The sequence below is a fragment of the Bombina bombina genome, chromosome 2, assembly GCF_027579735.1.
Source record: "Bombina bombina isolate aBomBom1 chromosome 2, aBomBom1.pri, whole genome shotgun sequence".
Classification (NCBI taxonomy): domain Eukaryota; kingdom Metazoa; phylum Chordata; class Amphibia; order Anura; family Bombinatoridae; genus Bombina; species Bombina bombina.
This window is the reverse complement of record NC_069500.1, coordinates 683,167,843-683,188,133: the sequence shown is the minus strand read 5'-3', so window position 1 is coordinate 683,188,133 and position 20,291 is coordinate 683,167,843. Positions and strand designations below refer to the sequence as shown.

The 20,291-nt window shown below is 40.6% G+C and overlaps 1 protein-coding gene across 1 annotated transcript in view; it reads right to left on the bottom strand.

The window, feature by feature from the left end:
* FOCAD (focadhesin) overlaps positions 1 to 20,291 on the bottom strand; it is a 1,237,844-nt gene that overhangs the window by 66,529 nt on the left and 1,151,024 nt on the right. The window contains 2 exon segments of the mRNA XM_053702659.1: positions 14,081 to 14,196; positions 14,774 to 14,902. Of these exon segments, the coding sequence (XP_053558634.1) occupies positions 14,081 to 14,196; positions 14,774 to 14,902 (245 nt within the window).

Below are 20,291 nucleotides of genomic sequence, written 5' to 3'. Positions count from 1 at the left end.
CCCAAGCTTTCCACAAAAGCACAATGATAGGCAAGAAAAATCTTCTGATTCCTCCCAGCTGGTCCTGAGCAGCGTCAAGGTGGGAGACAGAAGCGTCCACTTGAAATTGGTGTATATAGTTTATACAACAAACAAATATCGGTACTTACACATAGGTACCGAAAGATCAGCACCGCGCCCGACTCTCATAAAACACAGGTGTCCCGGTGTGTATAGGATCCACACAGGCTCTTCTCACAGCCTTAACACCAGCTCACTACAGAGAGTAGCCCAGGGTGATGTAAAAATCAAGGCGCCAAACAGGATACACCTGTCAAAGGTGGATAAAAACTACAAGAAAGCTGCAAAAAAGTTGTTTTAAAATTCAAATTCATAAATTCAAATTCATAGAGTGACCAATGTTCAATATTGATATAGTTCAACTGAGCAACGCGTTTCAATTCCTTTTTCAAGCTCAGTTTGTGAGTCTCAGATGCCGGCTTTTTATACCCTCAGGAAATCTTCAAATTCTTAAAGGCATAGCCATTCCATTTGTTTTTGTCTAAGAAGTGCACAATTTCTTATTTCTGCATCTACCAAGTCTTACTTGATACCTCTCTATAGACTAATTACTAAGTTTCCATCTGAGTCCTAAAAACTTACACTTTATTTTATGATCATATTTGTCCTTTTATCAATTTATGTGGTATTTATTTAGATGTGTTATTAATTTAGATGTGTTTTATAAGTTAGGGCCGGTCACTATCAATTGTATTAAATAAGTATTAAATAAATGTTAGATTTATAATTATAACTATAATTTTAGAAAGAGTATTTTCAAATTGTTTATTTCATGTTTTTAAGCATTATAAAATACAATATACATTTTAATCATATGTGGTTTGTTTCATGTTTGTATTCACCACTAATTTAACTTTAATCGAAGTATATGGGAATTAATTTTAACCCTTTGGTGTGAGGACCTATAAAAACTCTCTGCATTTGAATATATATAGATTTGAATTTTTGCACATGGTCAAACATTCAGAATTCTGAGTTTATTTTAAAAAAAACCCTTTTTAATTGTATACTTTAGCATCCACTTTGCGCACTTATATTCTGTATTATATTTAAATTTTTGTCCTTTTGGAAGTAATATTGGGAATCTTCCTTATATATAGGTGTTTGTATTCAATTCATTTTGCGCTGGTCTCTAATTGTTTTATTTTCCACTAGGCCTGCATACCAGGTCCTGCGTGGCCACGCAGGCGCTATCAATATCACCAATGCTCTTTCCTGTTTGATTTTGGCAATTAGATGAGGGAGCAGAGGAAACGGTGGAAACACATAAGCCAGGTTGAAGAACCAAGGCGCTGCTAGAGCATCTATCAGTGCCGCTTCTGGGTCCCTGGACCTGGATCCGTAACAAGGAAGCTTGGCGTTCTGGCGAGACGCCATGAGATCCAATTCTGGTTTGCCCCAACGGAGAACCAATTGAGCAAACACCTTCGGATGGAGTTCCCATTCCCCGGATGAAAAGTCTGATGACTTAGAAAATCCGCCTCCCAGTTCTCTACACCTGGGATATGGATCGCTGACAGGTGGCAAGAGTGAGTCTCTGCCCAGCGAATTATCTTGGAGACTTCTGACATCGCTAGGGAACTCCTGGTTCCCCCCTTGATGGTTGATGTAAGCCACAGTCGTGATGTTGTCCGACTGAAATCTGATGAACCTCAGTGTTGCTAGCTGAGGCCAAGCCAGAAGAGCATTGAATATTGCTCTTAACTCCAGAATATTTATTGGGAGGAGTTTCTCCTTCTGAGTCCATGAACCCTGAGCCTTCAGGTACAGGGTTCATGGACTCCGTCAGGTAAATTTTCATTTCTACAGAATCTATTAGAGTCCCTAGGAAGGAAACCCTCGTGAGAGGAGATAGAGAACTCTTTTCTTCGTTCACTTTCCACCCATGCGACCTCAGGAATGCCAGAACTATCTCTGTATGAGATTTGGCAATTTGAAAGCTTGACGCCTGTATCAGGATATCGTCCAGGTAAGGAGACACCGATATGCCTCGCGGTCTTAGGACCGCCAGAAGTGAGCCCAGAACCTTTGTAAAAATTCTTGGGGCTGTAGCCAACCCGAATGGAAGAGCTACACATTGGTAATGCCTGTCTAGAAAGGCAAACCTCAGGAACTGATGATGATTCTTGTGATTCGGAATGTGAAGGTAGGCATCCTTTAAGTCCACTGTGGTCATGTACTGACCCTCTTGGATCATGGGTAAAATGGTTAGAATAGTTTCCATCTTGAATGACGGAACTCTGAGGAATTTGTTTAGGATCTTTAAATCCAAAATTGGTCTGAAGGTTCCCTCTTTTTTGGGAACCACAAACAGATTTGAATAAAACCCCTGTCCTTGTTCCGTCCACGGAACTGGATGGATCACTCCCATTACAAGGAGATCTTGTACGCAGCTTAGGAATGCCTCTTCCTTTATCTGGTTTGCAGATAATCTTGAAAGGTGAAATCTCCCTTGTGGAGGAGAAGCTTTGAAGTCCAGAAGATATCCCTGAGATATGATCTCTAACGCCCAGGGATCCTGAACATCTCTTGCCCACGCCTGGGCGAAGAGAGAGAGTCTGCCCCCTACTAGATCCGTTGTCGGATAGGGGGCCGCTCCTTCATGCTGTCTTAGAGGCAGCAGCAGGCTTTCTGGCCTGCTTGCCCTTGTTCCAGGACTGGTTAGGTTTCCAGGCCTGCTTGGATTGAGCAAAAGTTCCCTCTTGTTTTGAAGCAGAGGAAGTTGATGCTGCACCTGCCTTGAAATTTCGAAAGGCACGAAAATTAGACTGTTTGGCCTTTGATTTGGCCCTGTCCTGAGGAAGGGTATGACCCTTACCTCCAGTAATGTCAGCAAAAATATCTTTCAAACCAGGCCCAAATAAGGTCTGCCCCTAGAAAGGAATGTTGAGTAATTTAGACTTTGAAGTCACATCAGCTGACCAGGATTTGAGCCATAGCGCCCTACGCGCCTGGATGGCGAATCCGGAATTCTTAGCCTTTAGTTTAGTCAAATGAACAATGGCATCAGAAACAAATGAGTTAGCTAGCTTAAGAGTTCTAAGCTTGTCAACAATTTCAGTCAATGGAGCTGTATGGATGGCCTCTTCCAGGGCCTTAAACCAGAATGCCGCCGCCGCAGCAGTGACAGGTGCAATGCATGCAAGGGGCTGTAAAATAAAACCTTGTTGAATAAACATTTTCTTAAGGTAACCCTCTAATTTTTTATCCATTGGATCTGAAAAAGCACAACTGTCCTCAACCGGGATAGTGGTACGCTTTGCTAAAGTAGAAACTGCTCCCTCCACCTTAGGGACAGTCTGCCATAAGTCCCGTGTAGTGGCATCTATTGGAAACATTTTTCTAAATATAGGAGGTGGGGAAAAGGGCACACCGGGCCTATCCCACTCCTTACTAATAATTTCTGTAAGCCTTTTAGGTATTGGAAAAACATCAGTACTCACCGGCACTGCATAGTATTTATCCAGCCTACACAATTTCTCTGGCACTGCAATTGTGTCACAGTTATTCAGAGCAGCTAATACCTCCCCAAGCAATACACGGAGGTTCTCAAGCTTAAATTTAAAATTAGAAATCTCTGAATCAGGTCTCCCCGATTCAGAGACGTCACCCACAGACTGAAGCTCTCCGTCCTCAGGTTCTGCATATTGTGACGCAGTATCAGACATGGCTCTTACAGCATCTACGCGCTCTGTATCTCGTCTAACCCCATAGCTATCGCGCTTGCCTCTCAATTCAGGCAATCTGGATAATACCTCTGACAGGGTATTATTCATGATTGCAGCCATGTCCTGCAAAGTAATTGCTATGGGCGTCCCTGATGTACTTGGCGCCATATTAGCGTGCGTCCCTTGAGCGGGAGGCGAAGGGTCCGACACGTGGGGAGAGTTAGTCGGCATAACGTCCCCCGCGACAGACCCCTCTGGTGACAATTTTTTTATAAAGACTGATCTTTACAGTTTAAGGTGAAATCAATACATTTAGTACACATTCTCCTATGGGGCTCCACCATGGCTTTTAAACATAATGAACAAGTATCCTCTGTTTCAGACATGTTTGTACAGACTAGCAAGCTTGGAAAACACTTTAAAGCAAGTTAACAAGCAATATAAAAAACGTTACTGTGCCTTTAAGAGAAACAAATTTTGACAAAATTTGAAATAACAGTGAAAAAAGGCAGTTACACTAACAACATTTTTACAGTGTATGTAACAAGTCAGCAGAGCATTGCACCCACTTGCAAATGGATGATTAACCCCTTAATAACAAAAACAGAATAATAAATGACAAAAACGTTTTTTAAACACAGTCACAACAACTGCCACAGTCTACTGTGATTGTTACCCTCCTCAAACACGACTTTGAAGCCTTTTGAGCCCTTCAGAGATGTCCTGTATCATGCAGAGGGAAGCTGAATGTCTCTGTCAGTATTTTTATCTGCACAGAAAAGCACTAAAATAGGCCCTTCCCACTCATATTGCAACAGTGGAAAGCTTCAGGAAACTGTTTCTAGGCAAATATCAAGCCAGCCATGTGGAAAAAAACTAGGCCCCAATAAGTTTTGTCACCAAACATATATAAAAACGATTAACATGCCAGCAAACGTTTTATATTACACTTTTATAAGAGTATGTATCTCTGTTAATAAGCCTGATACCAGTCGCTATCACTGCATTTAAGGCTTAACTTACATTAATCCGGTATCAGCAGCATTTTTCTAGCAAATTCCATCCCATGAAATATATTAACTGCACATACCTTATTGCAGGAAAACCTGCACGCCATTCCCCCTCTGAAGTTACCTCACTCCTCAGAATATGTGAGAACGGCAGTGGATCTTAGTTACTTCTGCTAAGATCATAGAAATCACAGGCAGATTCTTCTTCTAATTGTGCCTGAGATGAAACAGTACACTCCGGTACCATTTAAAAATAAACTTTTGATTGAAGTTAAAAAACTAACTATAATACACCACTCTCCTCTTACTACGTCCATCTTTGTTGAGAGTTGCAAGAGAATGACTGGATATGGCAGTGAGGGGAGGAGCTATATAGCAGCTCTGCTGTGGGTGATCCTCTTGCAACTTCCTGTTGGGAAGGAGAATATCCCACAAGTAATGGATGATCCGTGGACTGGATACACTTAACAAGAGAAATAAGCAGGTGGTGGTTGAGATTGTTTTAAATTGTAGAACGTGGATAATGTAAGGTCTGAAGTAAAAGTATTTTGTAGGAAAAACACTTTTTTAGTCAGACTTTGAGAGACAATAGGTTTCCACCACACTTCCTACTCTTCAGCTTAATCACAGTCAGTTACACTCTCCTATCATCTTTATTGAGCACCAAGATAGCTGTTTCTTTAAACACCAGGCCCTGACCAGATCTTTCCAGCTAAATTAAAGCACTGTGTTTAACTTCTGACCATCTTTTTTTTACATCAGTCTATACCAGAGTGCATGGTACCTGCTTGCTTTAACTTCAGAAGATCTTTGTAAATGATTACAGATCTGTTGCCCTTTTGTAATGAGACTTATTTTGCATCACCTTAAAATCATGACTGATGCTCTTCAGGACCCAATTCATTTTGCATAAAGAGCTAATAGATTTGTTGATGATACCATTGATTTGGCCCTGAACAGTTCAGTCCCTATAATGGGTCTTTGCAAATATATTTATCTAAATACCTTGTTCTTTAAATAGATAAACCCACAATCATTTTGTCAAGAATCATTCTATATTTCAGTCCAATATTGTTGTTTATCCCTATGACAACACATGGTTAAAGTCTTCACCATTTGAGTGATAGACATCTAAACCAATTCACAGACATTGATGGAATCGATATTCAGCCTATCAAAGGGAAAGGGAGGTTTATCAGTTGCAATTTAACTTCGAGCTTTGTAGCCCTGCGCTCACCTCTGAGGAAGCGTAAGAGAAACGCGACCGCGTCAGGGGACTTCCTGTTATTATTTTAACTTGTTCGCCACTTTGTTGCCAATTACCAGTTAATATCAGTATTGAAACTTTTCATATTTATTCAAGCTACGGTGCAAAGCCAGGACGGTAGTTAGGTTCAACAGTTTAACTTACAAGGCTAAGATTTCAGTTTAGAACCTTTCAATCCTAATTAGGCGGGCAATCTCAGGTTTGAGAGCTAACTCTAGCTGTACCTTGGTTGAATTTGAATGTTTTCTAGCTTCGGTTTTGGTGTTTTCTAAAACATAGGGATATTATTGTCGGTAGCAAACGTGTGCTACAAGATACTCCTTAATTTTTAAACCCTATGTTTGGCATATAAGTGTAAACGTCAGTTTAGCGAAATAATTCACAACAAACTATGAGTACAAGCTTTATTTTTAGCACTCTATATGTATATTATATTGAACAACATTAACAGTGCATACGCCAGCTTACCTAAATAATTCACAACTAGTACAAGCTCTATTTATTTTTAGCACTCTATATGTATACTATAGTGAACAACATTAACAGTGCAGACGCCAGCTTACCTAAATAATTCACAACTAGTACAAGCTCTATTTATTTTTAAAGCTCTCTATATGTATACTATAGTAAACAACATTAACAGTGCAGACGCCAGCTTACCTAAATAATTCACAACTAGTACAAGCTCTATTTATTTGTAAAGCTCTCTATATGTATACTATAGTGAACAACATTAACAGTGCAGACGCCAGCTTACCTAAATAATTCACAACTAGTACAAGCTCTATTTATTTTTAAAGCTCTCTATATGTATACTATAGTAAACAACATTAACAGTGCAGACGCCAGCTTACCTAAATAATTCACAACTAGTACAAGCTCTATTTATTTGTAAAGCTCTCTATATGTATACTATAGTGAACAACATTAACAGTGCAGACACCAGCTTACCTAAATAATTCACAACTAGTACAAGCTCTATTTATTTTTAAAGCTCTCTATATGTATACTATAGTGAACAACATTAACAGTGCATATGCCAGCTTACCTAAATAATTCACAACTAGTACAAGCTCTATTTATTTTTAAAGCTCTCTATATGTATACTATAGTAAACAACATATCCACATTGGGATAACATTACAGTGAATAATATATACAACATTGAGACATTATTGTTGGTATCACACTAACACTGTGTGCTATATCATATCTCTTTATCTCTGTTTCCCAGTTGTGGTATTCAAAATACAAACGCTAATTCACAATATATAGCGAGTTTAACTCTTAGCACTCTTGTAGTGAATAATATATGTTAACCTTAGCAATACTATCTGTATTCAACTAAGATCAGATCTGAATCTTTGTCCTAGTATTACTATGATACTGTGTTAATACTGTTGGCAACATATAAATATTGTATGCTACAAAATATTATTACTTCCTACCTCATAATAAGGGGTTAAATAAATAACTTGACGATACTTAGTATTTGATACTCTGTGACTGCCCCAACTTATATCACACTATATTTCTCCAACATAGGTGTGTCCGGTCCACGGCGTCATCCTTACTTGTGGGATATTCTCTTCCCCAACAGGAAATGGCAAAGAGCCCAGCAAAGCTGGTCACATGATCCCTCCTAGGCTCCGCCTACCCCAGTCATTCTCTTTGCCGTTGTACAGGCAACATCTCCACGGAGATGGCTTAGAGTTTTTTAGTGTTTAACTGTAGTTTTTATTATTCAATCAAGAGTTTGTTATTTTAAAATAGTGCTGGTATGTACTATTTACTCAGAAACAGAAAAGAGATGAAGATTTCTGTTTGTATGAGGAAAATGATTTTAGCAACCGTCACTAAAATCCATGGCTGTTCCACACAGGACTGTTGAGAGCAATTAACTTCAGTTGGGGGAACAGTGAGCAGTCTCTTGCTGCTTGAGGTATGACACATTCTAACAAGACGATGTAATGCTGGAAGCTGTCATTTTCCCTATGGGATCCGGTAAGCCATGTTTATAAAGATCGTAAATAAGGGCTTCACAAGGGCTTATTAAGACTGTAGACTTTTTCTGGGCTAAATCGATTCATTATTAACACATATTTAGCCTTGAGGAATCATTTTATCTGGGTATTTTGATATAATAATATCGGCAGGCACTGTTTTAGACTCCTTATTATTTAGGGGCTTTCCCAAATCATAGGCAGAGCCTCATTTTCGCGCCGGTGTTGCGCACTTGTTTTTGAGAGGCATGACATGCAGTCGCATGTGAGAGGAGCTCTGATACTTAGAAAAGACTTTCTGAAGGCGTCATTTGGTATCGTATTCCCCTTTGGGCTTGGTTGGGTCTCAGCAAAGCAGATACCAGGGACTGTAAAGGGGTTAAAGTTAAAAACGGCTCCGGTTCCGTTATTTTAAGGGTTAAAGCTTCCAAATTTGGTGTGCAATACTTTTAAGGCTTTATGACACTGTGGTGAAAATTTGGTGAATTTTGAACAATTCCTTCATGTTTTTTCGCAATTGCAGTAATAAAGTGTGTTCAGTTTAAAATTTAAAGTGACAGTAACGGTTTTATTTTAAAACGTTTTTTGTACTTTGTTATCAAGTTTATGCCTGTTTAACATGTCTGAACTACCAGATAGACTGTGTTCTGAATGTGGGGAAGCCAGAATTCCTATTCATTTAAATAAATGTGATTTATGTGACAATGACAATGATGCCCAAGATGATTCCTCAAGTGAGGGGAGTAAGCATGGTACTGCATCATTCCCTCCTTCGTCTACACGAGTCTTGCCCACTCAGGAGGCCCCTAGTACATCTAGCGCGCCAATACTCCTTACTATGCAACAATTAACGGCTGTAATGGATAATTCTGTCAAAAACATTTTAGCCAAAATGAACACTTACCAGCGTAAGCGTGACTGCTCTGTTTTAGATACTGAAGAGCATGACGACGCTGGTAATAATGGTTCTGAAGGGCCCCTAACCCAGTCTGATGGGGCCAGGGAGGTTTTGTCTGAGGGAGAAATTACTGATTCAGGGAACATTTCTCAACAAGCTGAACCTGATGTGATTACGTTTAAATTTAAGTTGGAACATCTCCGCATTCTGCTCAAGGAGGTATTATCCACTCTGGATGATTGTGACAAGTTGGTCATCCCAGAGAAACTATGTAAAATGGACAAGTTCCTAGAGGTCCCGGGACTCCCAGAAGCTTTTCCTATACCCAAGCGGGTGGCGGACATTGTTAATAAAGAATGGGAAAGGCCCGGTATTCCTTTCGTCCCTCCCCCCATATTTAAAAAATTGTTTCCTATGGTCGACCCCAGAAAGGACTTATGGCAGACAGTCCCCAAGGTCGAGGGAGCGGTTTCCACTTTAAACAAACGCACCACTATACCCATAGAGGATAGTTGTGCTTTCAAAGATCCTATGGATAAAAAATTAGAAGGTTTACTTAAAAAGATGTTTGTTCAGCAGGGTTACCTTCTACAACCTATTTCATGCATTGTCCCTGTAGCTACAGCCGCATGTTTCTGGTTCGATGAGCTGATAAAGGCGGTCGATAGTGATTCTCCCCCTTATGAGGAGATTATGGAAAGAATCAATGCTCTCAAATTGGCTAATTCTTTCACCCTAGACGCCACTTTGCAATTGGCTAGGTTAGCGGCTAAGAATTCAGGGTTTGCTATTGTGGCGCGCAGAGCGCTTTGGTTGAAATCTTGGTCAGCTGATGCGTCTTCCAAGAACAAGCTACTTAACATTCCTTTCAAGGGGAAAACGCTGTTTGGCCCTGACTTGAAAGAGATTATCTCTGATATCACTGGGGGTAAGGGCCACGCCCTTCCTCAGGATCGGCCTTTCAAGGCAAAAAATAAACCTAATTTCCGTCCCTTTCGTAGAAACGGACCAGCCCAAAGTGCTACGTCCTCTAAGCAAGAGGGTAATACTTCTCAAGCCAAGCCAGCTTGGAGACCAATGCAAGGCTGGAACAAGGGAAAGCAGGCCAAGAAACCTGCCACTGCTACCAAGACAGCATGAAATGTTGGCCCCCGATCCGGGACCGGATCTGGTGGGGGGCAGACTCTCTCTCTTCGCTCAGGCTTGGGCAAGAGATGTTCTGGATCCTTGGGCGCTAGAAATAGTCTCCCAAGGTTATCTTCTGGAATTCAAGGGGCTTCCCCCAAGGGGGAGGTTCCACAGGTCTCAGTTGTCTTCAGACCACATAAAAAGACAGGCATTCTTACATTGTGTAGAAGACCTGTTAAAAATGGGAGTGATTCATCCTGTTCCATTAAGAGAACAAGGGATGGGGTTCTACTCCAATCTGTTCATAGTTCCCAAAAAAGAGGGAACGTTCAGACCAATCTTAGATCTCAAGATCTTAAACAAGTTTCTCAAGGTTCCATCGTTCAAGATGGAAACCATTCGAACTATTCTTCCTTCCATCCAGGAAGGTCAATTCATGACCACGGTGGATTTAAAGGATGCGTATCTACATATTCCTATCCACAAGGAACATCATCGGTTCCTAAGGTTCGCATTCCTGGACAAGCATTACCAGTTCGTGGCGCTTCCTTTCGGATTAGCCACTGCTCCAAGGATTTTCACAAAGGTACTAGGGTCCCTTCTAGCTGTGCTAAGACCAAGGGGCATTGCTGTAGTACCTTACTTGGACGACATTCTGATTCAAGCGTCGTCCCTTCCTCAAGCAAAGGCTCACACGGACATTGTCCTGGCCTTTCTCAGATCTCACGGATGGAAAGTGAACGTGGAAAAGAGTTCTCTATCTCCGTCAACAAGGGTTCCCTTCTTGGGAACAATAATAGACTCCTTAGAAATGAGGATTTTTCTGACAGAGGCCAGAAAAACAAAACTTCTAGACTCTTGTCGGATACTTCATTCCGTTCCTCTTCCTTCCATAGCGCAGTGCATGGAAGTGATCGGTTTGATGGTAGCGGCAATGGACATAGTTCCTTTTGCGCGCATTCATCTAAGACCATTACAACTGTGCATGCTCAGTCAGTGGAATGGGGACTATACAGACTTGTCTCCGAAGATACAAGTAAATCAGAGGACCAGAGACTCACTCCGTTGGTGGCTGTCCCTGGACAACCTGTCACAAGGGATGACATTCCGCAGACCGGAGTGGGTCATCGTCACGACCGACGCCAGTCTGATGGGCTGGGGCGCGGTCTGGGGATCCCTGAAAGCTCAGGGTCTTTGGTCTCGGGAAGAATCTCTTCTACCGATAAATATTCTGGAACTGAGAGCGATATTCAATGCTCTCAAGGCTTGGCCTCAGCTAGCGAGGGCCAAGTTCATACGGTTTCAATCAGACAACATGACAACTGTTGCGTACATCAACCATCAGGGGGGAACAAGGAGTTCCCTAGCGATGGAAGAAGTGACCAAAATCATTCTATGGGCGGAGTCTCACTCCTGCCACCTGTCTGCTATCCACATCCCAGGAGTGGAAAATTGGGAAGCGGATTTTCTGAGTCGTCAGACATTGCATCCGGGGGAGTGGGAACTCCATCCGGAAATCTTTGCCCAAGTCACTCAGCTGTGGGGCATTCCAGACATGGATCTGATGGCCTCTCGTCAGAACTTCAAAGTTCCTTGCTACGGGTCCAGATCCAGGGATCCCAAGGCGGCTCTAGTGGATGCACTAGTAGCACCTTGGACCTTCAAACTAGCTTATGTGTTCCCGCCGTTTCCTCTCATCCCCAGGCTGGTAGCCAGGATCAATCAGGAGAGGGCGTCGGTGATCTTGATAGCTCCTGCGTGGCCACGCAGGACTTGGTATGCAGATCTGGTGAATATGTCATCGGCTCCACCTTGGAAGCTACCTTTGAGACGAGACCTTCTTGTTCAGGGTCCGTTCGAACATCCGAATCTGGTTTCACTCCAGCTGACTGCTTGGAGATTGAACGCTTGATCTTATCGAAGCGAGGGTTCTCAGATTCTGTTATCGATACTCTTGTTCAGGCCAGAAAGCCTGTAACTAGAAAGATTTACCACAAAATTTGGAAAAAATATATCTGTTGGTGTGAATCTAAAGGATTCCCTTGGGACAAGGTTAAGATTCCTAAGATTCTATCCTTCCTTCAAGAAGGATTGGAAAAAGGATTATCTGCTAGTTCCCTGAAGGGACAGATTTCTGCCTTGTCTGTGTTACTTCACAAAAAGCTGGCAGCTGTGCCAGATGTTCAAGCCTTTGTTCAGGCTCTGGTTAGAATTAAGCCTGTTTACAAACCTTTGACTCCTCCTTGGAGTCTCAACCTAGTTCTTTCAGTTCTTCAGGGGGTTCCGTTTGAACCCTTACATTCCGTTGATATTAAGTTATTATCTTGGAAAGTTTTGTTTTTGGTTGCGATTTCTTCTGCTAGAAGAGTTTCAGAATTATCTGCTCTGCAGTGTTCTCCTCCTTATCTGGTGTTCCATGCAGATAAGGTGGTTTTACGTACTAAACCTGGTTTTCTTCCAAAAGTTGTTTCTAACAAAAACATTAACCAGGAGATTATCGTACCTTCTCTGTGTCCGAAACCAGTGTCAAAGAAGGAACGTTTGTTGCACAATCTAGATGTTGTTCGCGCTCTAAAATTCTATTTAGATGCTACAAAGGATTTTAGACAAACATCTTCCTTGTTTGTTGTTTATTCCGGTAAAAGGAGAGGTCAAAAAGCAACTTCTACCTCTCTCTCTTTTTGGATTAAAAGCATCATCAGATTGGCTTACGAGACTGCCGGACGGCAGCCTCCCGAAAGAATCACGGCTCATTCCACTAGGGCTGTGGCTTCCACATGGGCCTTCAAGAACGAGGCTTCTGTTGATCAGATATGTAGGGCAGCAACTTGGTCTTCACTGCACACTTTTACCAAATTTTACAAGTTTGATACTTTTGCTTCTTCTGAGGCTATTTTTGGGAGAAAGGTTTTGCAAGCCGTGGTGCCTTCCATTTAGGTGACCTGATTTGCTCCCTCCCTTCATCCGTGTCCTAAAGCTTTGGTATTGGTTCCCACAAGTAAGGATGACGCCGTGGACCGGACACACCGATGTTGGAGAAAACAGAATTTATGTTTACCTGATAAATTACTTTCTCCAACGGTGTGTCCGGTCCACGGCCCGCCCTGGTTTTTTTTTAATCAGGTCTGATAATTTATTTTCTTTAACTACAGTCACCACGGTACCATATGGTTTCTACTATGCAAATATTCCTCCTTAACGTCGGTCGAATGACTGGGGTAGGCGGAGCCTAGGAGGGATCATGTGACCAGCTTTGCTGGGCTCTTTGCCATTTCCTGTTGGGGAAGAGAATATCCCACAAGTAAGGATGACGCCGTGGACCGGACACACCGTTGGAGAAAGTAATTTATCAGGTAAACATAAATTCTGTTTTATATTCACGTGAACAATATTCATTTGGGTTTTATTCACCTTACCTGCCTTAGTTTATACTGTTTACACCCTAACATAGGTATACTTACCAACAATTATGCATGGTCTACAGTTAGATAAAATAATTTAATCCTATTCACTATCTTGAATCTCAGCAATCTCCAAAAACAAGTTCTAATACAATGCCCGCATTTGTTTTTGTTCACACTATATATATATATATATTTTTTAACTGCACCGATTCTTGTATATTTTATGCTCAGGAAATAAAAGATTCTGATTCCCTCAGTGCTGTCAAATGAAAGCAACAGACAAATATAAAAATTGCAACAATTAAGGGTGCAATATGGACTGTGGGGCTTTAATGCCAAATGAGAACAATCGTATAGTCTGTAGCATTGCATTCTAAATTCTCACAAGAGAACGCTAGACAAATACCTATGTATCAGTCTGAAAATACATATTTTAAATAATAGTTGTGTAATTCATATAGGATGATGTGAAACATAGTGCTGCTTCATACATACAAAATAATAAAATAATAGTAATCTTTTGTTTGTATTCAAGTCAGCATATTATAAACCAGTAACATAAAGGGTAAAGAGTCAAAACAAACATAAATATCACCAAATACTGAAAACAACTTTTTAACACTAAATCAAAGAAAAACTTACAGAAAGGCTGTAAACCAGAGGAGGTACCACCCACATTCCTAGCAACACAGAGGCATTCTGGGATGTCTGAGCTTGAGTCACTGCTATTTGGACACAAAGCTTTTGAATTTCTTCCCCTGTAAAAGCAAGGCACATAGTATACATATCATATAACCCACATATATATCAATAAACTTAAGGGGACATGAAACCCACATTTTTTCTTTCATGATTCAGATAGAACATAATTTTTAAATAACTTCTATTATCTAATTTGTTTCACTTCTCTTGATATCCTTTATTGAAAAGGATATCTTGGCAGGCTCAGGAGCTGCTGATTGGTTGACTGCATATTTATGCCTCATGTTTTGCCTCATCCAATGCATTCAGTTTCTTCAAAAAAGGATACCAAAAGAAAGAAGAAATGTGATAATAGAAGGTTCGAAAGTTTAAAATTGTATTCTCTATATGAAACAAAAAAGAAAAAAAAATAGGTTTTATCTCCCTTCAACCAAATACTTTTAAATTAGCTAACCAAAAAAAGACACATGCACACACACTTTATTTACAATGCTTTAAAATATATATATATATATATTCTCAATCTGACATAGTTTGAACTGACTAAGTTTGGACAAACTGTATGCAGGGATGTGGAATATATATATATATATATTTACAGTATATATTTATATTTTACATGTAAGGGCTTACCAAAGTTGAGTCTCATTAAAGGTGCCAGTATTGCTGCCCAATTAACAGGAGGGTACTGATGTTCATCTGCGGCAGCAGCAATTGAGGAGATACAAACCTTGACCAAGTAGGGAGGAAGGGATTCAGGGCCTGCAACACACAATTTACTTTTTACCTCTTTGATTTACATGTATCTAATTCTCTGCAGACTGCCCCCTTATTTCAGTTATTTTGACAGACTTACATTTTAGCCAATCAGCACCCTTTCATAAGTAACTCCACAAGAGTGAGCACATTGTTATCTATATGGCATACATGAAATAGCGCTGTCTAGTGTGAGAGAAGAAGCATCCTTCAAGGGCTTAGAAATTAGCATATGAGCCTAGCTATGTTTAGCTTTTTACAAAGAATACAAAGAAAACAAAGACATTTGATAATAAAAGTAAATTGGAAAGTTGTTTAAAATTACATGCCCTATCAATCATGGGATTCATTTTGACTAGACAGTAACTTTGACTACCTGACCTTTATAAATCACTTGTATGTTAAAAGAATGTGTGTACATTTGTGAAAAGAATAATAATATATATATGAATGACAAATTGTTCCTTTGGCGGTATAGTATGAGCTTTCAAGACGCACTTTAATTTGGTTTCAGAGGTAATAAGATCAACAGGTGCTCGGACAGAATGCTGAAGCGCATTCGTCCGCCAGACATATGTCTGAGATACACTGCTAACAACTGCACGCTGAACAGCACAATTGCGTAATTGTCATCATTAAAAAAGTGGAAAAATTTAAATATATATTGTGCACTACTGAGGAAAAAAGACAACACAAACAAATAAATAAATTAAAAAAAAACATATCAAATAAAAAAAAAAGGAGTTCATAAAGACATGTCAAAGAGGAAGAAAAATGTTACATGAAGGTTATGCATACATTGTAGACAAAAAAAAAAAAAAAAAATGTAACATATATTGGAGATGTGAAAAAAAAGGTATTTGTGGAGGAAGGCTAAAAACCATTAATGATATAATTGAAAAAGACTCATCAAATCATTCACATCCGCCTGATGCAGCAAGCATTTTATCTCTGAAAACAATTGAAAAAATAAAAGAATTTGCTAAAAATTCAGAGGAAGTAACATCAAGCATAATACAAAATTGCTAATTTCTCCCTTGAAGTAGCAGAAGCACTACCTAAAAAAGAAACTCTTACCAGAATGATACGTCGACAGCGAACAACACTGGATGGAAACATTTTAAATGATGAATAAGGAAAACAACCAGACGAGAACATTTCATCATGCACGAAAGTGAAAATTTCATCATTCTGTCTACTAAAAAAAAATGTAGATCTTCTTTCAAAAAAACAACACTAACTCTGACGGAACATTTGACTCAGCTTCTTTAGGTTTTCAGTTGTATACAATACATGTTTTAATAGAAGATAACCAAACCATACCATTAGTATACTGCATATCAAAAAATAAAAATCAGAACCATGATGTGGTTTTTCTTCAAGAGACGCGTTGGTCACTTGATAACCCTCTTTACTCAATATCTAAGTACTATACTGTACTTGAATATACTCCCTTCATAAAGAAGGCCAGAGGTACCGCAATATTAATCCATAAAAGAATAGCTTACGAACAAATCCAAGTCCTAAAAGACCCTCAATCTAGATTTATAATTTTAATATGTAAACTAGACCATATTGACTATACTCTAGCCTCCATTTACATCCCTAACTCACATCAACCCAGATACCTTAAACGTGTTCTTCTCACAGTGGACCGGGTGAAAATAGGCAGAGTCCTGTTAGCGGGAGACTTTAATATGACCTGGGACCCAATACTAGATAGAAAAAAAACTGCCCATACAAAACAGACCGCCCACTCCACACAACTCTCCCACAAATTTAGACAAATTATTGCCCAATTTCATTATTATGATATAAGGAGATCACTCCATCCTAGAGATAGGGATACACTAATTTTTCTCACCCCCACAAAACGTACTCTAGACTCGATTATGTCTTTTGCTCAGCAGAAACCCTGGACCAAGTTAAATGTTCTAACATTTCCCTATGCCCCTGGTCTGACCACGACCCTGTTATAGTGACTTTCCGTTCAATAGAACGAACCAACATAAGGCCCTCCTGGCGCCTTCCACATCACGTCCTCCAGGATGCCTCCTTTAAAGAAATTCTCAGAAAAGATATCATCTTTCACTCTCATTCCAATGATAATAAACAGGTCCGGGACGACACACTTTGGGGTATCGCAAAAGCTACTTTTAGAGGCCTCATAATTAAGAGACAAGCTTATTTAAAAAAACTTTCGGGGCTTCCCCTCTTTAGATCTCATATTGAACTACGCCGACTAGAAATCCTTAATAGATCAACACCCTCGGACACTATCATAGAACAAATCACAAAGATAAGAAACCATATCAATCAGTTGGAATTAAAACGCACCCAAGTCAACCTATTTAAGTTAAAACAGATATCTTACTATAAGAGTAATAAAGCAGACACGCTTTTAGCCAATAAGCTCAAAAACAGTGCAAGTTCGTCCAGAATTCACCGTATTCAATCCGGGAATCAGACCTACCGAATACCCTCAAAGATAGGCACATGCCGTGAAAATTTTTATTCAAAACTATATAACTTAGAAGACACTCCAGGCCACTCATTAGCCACTGTCTCTGAAATGTGCTTGTTCCTAGATCACCTTAAACTCCCTTACCAATAGAGGACCAGGAATCACTCTCATCCCCCTTTACACTAAAATAAATCAAACATGCCATCACGCATATGAAAACCTTTAAAACTCCGGGCCCAGACGGTTATTCGGCATCTTTTTATAAAACCTTCATAAATGAACTAGCGCCTTTGCTCCTTAGGTTTTTTAACCAGGCTAGAGAAGAGGGGAAATTTTCTAGGGCGTTTTTAGAAGCCACTGTAATAACCATCCCCAAACCTCAAAAAACATAATTTATGCTTACCTGATAAATGTATTTCTCTTTTGGTATATCCAGTCCACGGATCATACATTACTTGTGGGATATTCTCCTTCCCAACAGGAAGTTGAAAGAGGATCACCCACAGCAGAGCTCCTATATAGCTCCTCCCCTAACTGCCATATCCAGTCATTCGACAGAAGACAAGCAGAGAAAGGAGAAACCATAGGGTGCAGTGGTGACTGTAGTTGAAAATTAAAAAATACCTGCCTTAAAATGACAGGGCGGGCCGTGGACTGGATACACCACAAGAGAAATAAATTTATCAGGTAAGCATAAATTATGTTTTCTCTTGTAAGGTGTATCCAGTCCATGGATCATCCATTACTTGTGGGATACCAATACCAAAGCGAAAGTACACAGATGAAGGGAGGGACAAGGCAGGTACTTAAACGGAAGGTACACTGCCTGTAAAACCTTTCTCCCAAAAATAGCCTCTGAAGAAGCAAAAATATCAAATTTATAGAATTTTGAAAAGGTATGAAGCGAAGACCAAGTCGTCCGCCTTGCAAATCTGTTCAACAGAAGCCTCATTTTTAAAGGCCCATGTGGAAGCCACAGCTCTAGTAGAATGAGCTGTAATCCTTTCAGGAGGCTGCTGGCCAGCAGTCTCATAAGCTAAGCGGATTATGCTTTTTAGCCAAAAAGAAAGAGAGGTTGCCGAAGCCTTTTGGCCTCTCCTCTGTCCAGAGTAGACAACAAACAAAGCAGATGTTTGACGAAAATCTTTAGTAGCTTGTAAATAATACTTTAAAGCACGAACAACATCAAGATTGTGTAATAGACGTTCCTTCTTTGAAGAAGGATTAGGACACAATGATGGAACAACAATCTCCCGATTGATATTCTTATTAGATACCACCTTAGGTAAAAACCCAGGTTTGGTACTCAGGACTACCTTATCTGCATGGAAGATCAGATAAGGAGAATCACATTGTAAGGCAGATAACTCGGAAACTCTACGAGCCGAGGAAATAGCTACCAAAAAAAGAACTTTCCGAGATAAAAGTTTGATATCAATGGAATGAAGAGGTTCAAACGGAACCCCTTGAAGAACTTTAAGAGCCAAATTTAAGCTCCATGGTGGAGCAACAGGTTTAAACACAGGCTTGATTCTAACTAAAGCCTGACAAAATGCCTGAACGTCTGGAACATCCGCCAGACGCTTGTGCAAAAGAATAGACAGAGCAGAAATCTGTTTCTTTAAGGAACTAGCTGACAATCCTTTTACCAATCCTTCTTGGAGAAAAGATAATATCCTGGGAATCCTGACCTTACTCCATGAGTAGCCCTTAGATTCACACCAATAAAGATATTTACACCATATCTTATGATAGATTTTCCTGGTGACAGGCTTTCGTGCCTGAATTAAGGTATCAATGACTGACTCAGAGAAGCCACGCTTTGATAAAATAAAGCGTTCAATCTCCAGGCAGTCAGACTCAGAGAAATTAGATTTGGATGGTTGAAAGGACCTTGAAGTAGAAGGTCCTGTCTTAGCGGCAGAGTCCATGGTGGAAAGGATGACATGTCCACCAGATCTGCATACCAAGTCCTGCGTGGCCACGCAGGCGCTATCAAGATCACCGATGCTCTCTACTGCTTGATTTTGGCAATCAGACGAGGGAGCAGAGGAAACGGTGGAAACACATATGCCAGGTTGAAAGACCAAGGCGCTGCTAGAGCATCTATCAGCGTTGCCTTAGGGTCCCTGGACCTGGATCCGTAACAAGGAAGTTTGGCATTCTGGCGAGACGCCATGAGATCCAGTTCTGGTTTGCCCCAACGGTGAATCAATTGTGCAAACACCTCCGGATGGAGTTCCCACTCCCCCGGATGAAAAGTCTGTCGACTTAGAAAATCCGCCTCCCAGTTCTCTACACCTGGGATATGGATAGCTGATAGGTGGCAAGAGTGAATCTCTGCCCAGCGAATTATCTTTGATACTTCTAACATCGCTAGGGAACTCCTTGTTCCCCCTTGATGGTTGATGTAAGCCACAGTCGTGATGTTGTCTGACTGAAATCTGATGAACCTCATTGTCACTAGCTGAGGCCAAGCCTGAAGAGCATTGAATATCGCTCTTAGTTCCAGAATGTTTATTGGAAGGAGTGTCTCCTCCTGAGTCCACGATCCCTGAGCCTTCAGGGAGTTCCAGACTGCCCCCCAGCCTAGAAGGCTGGCATTTGTCGTTACAATTGTCCAATCTGGCCTGCGAAAGGTCATTCCCTTGGACAGATGGACCTGAGATAGCCACCAGAGAAGAGAATCCCTGGTCTCTTGATCCAGATTTAGTAGAGGGGACAAATCTGTGTAATCCCCATTCCACTGACTGAGCATGCATAGTTGCAGCGGTCTGAGATGTAGGCGTGCAAACGGCACTATGTCCATTGTCGCTACCATTAAGCCGATTACTTCCATACACTGAGCCACCGAAGGGCGAGTAGTGGAATAAAGAACACGGCAGGAATTTAGAAGTTTTGATAACCTGGACTCTGTCAGGTAAATCCTCA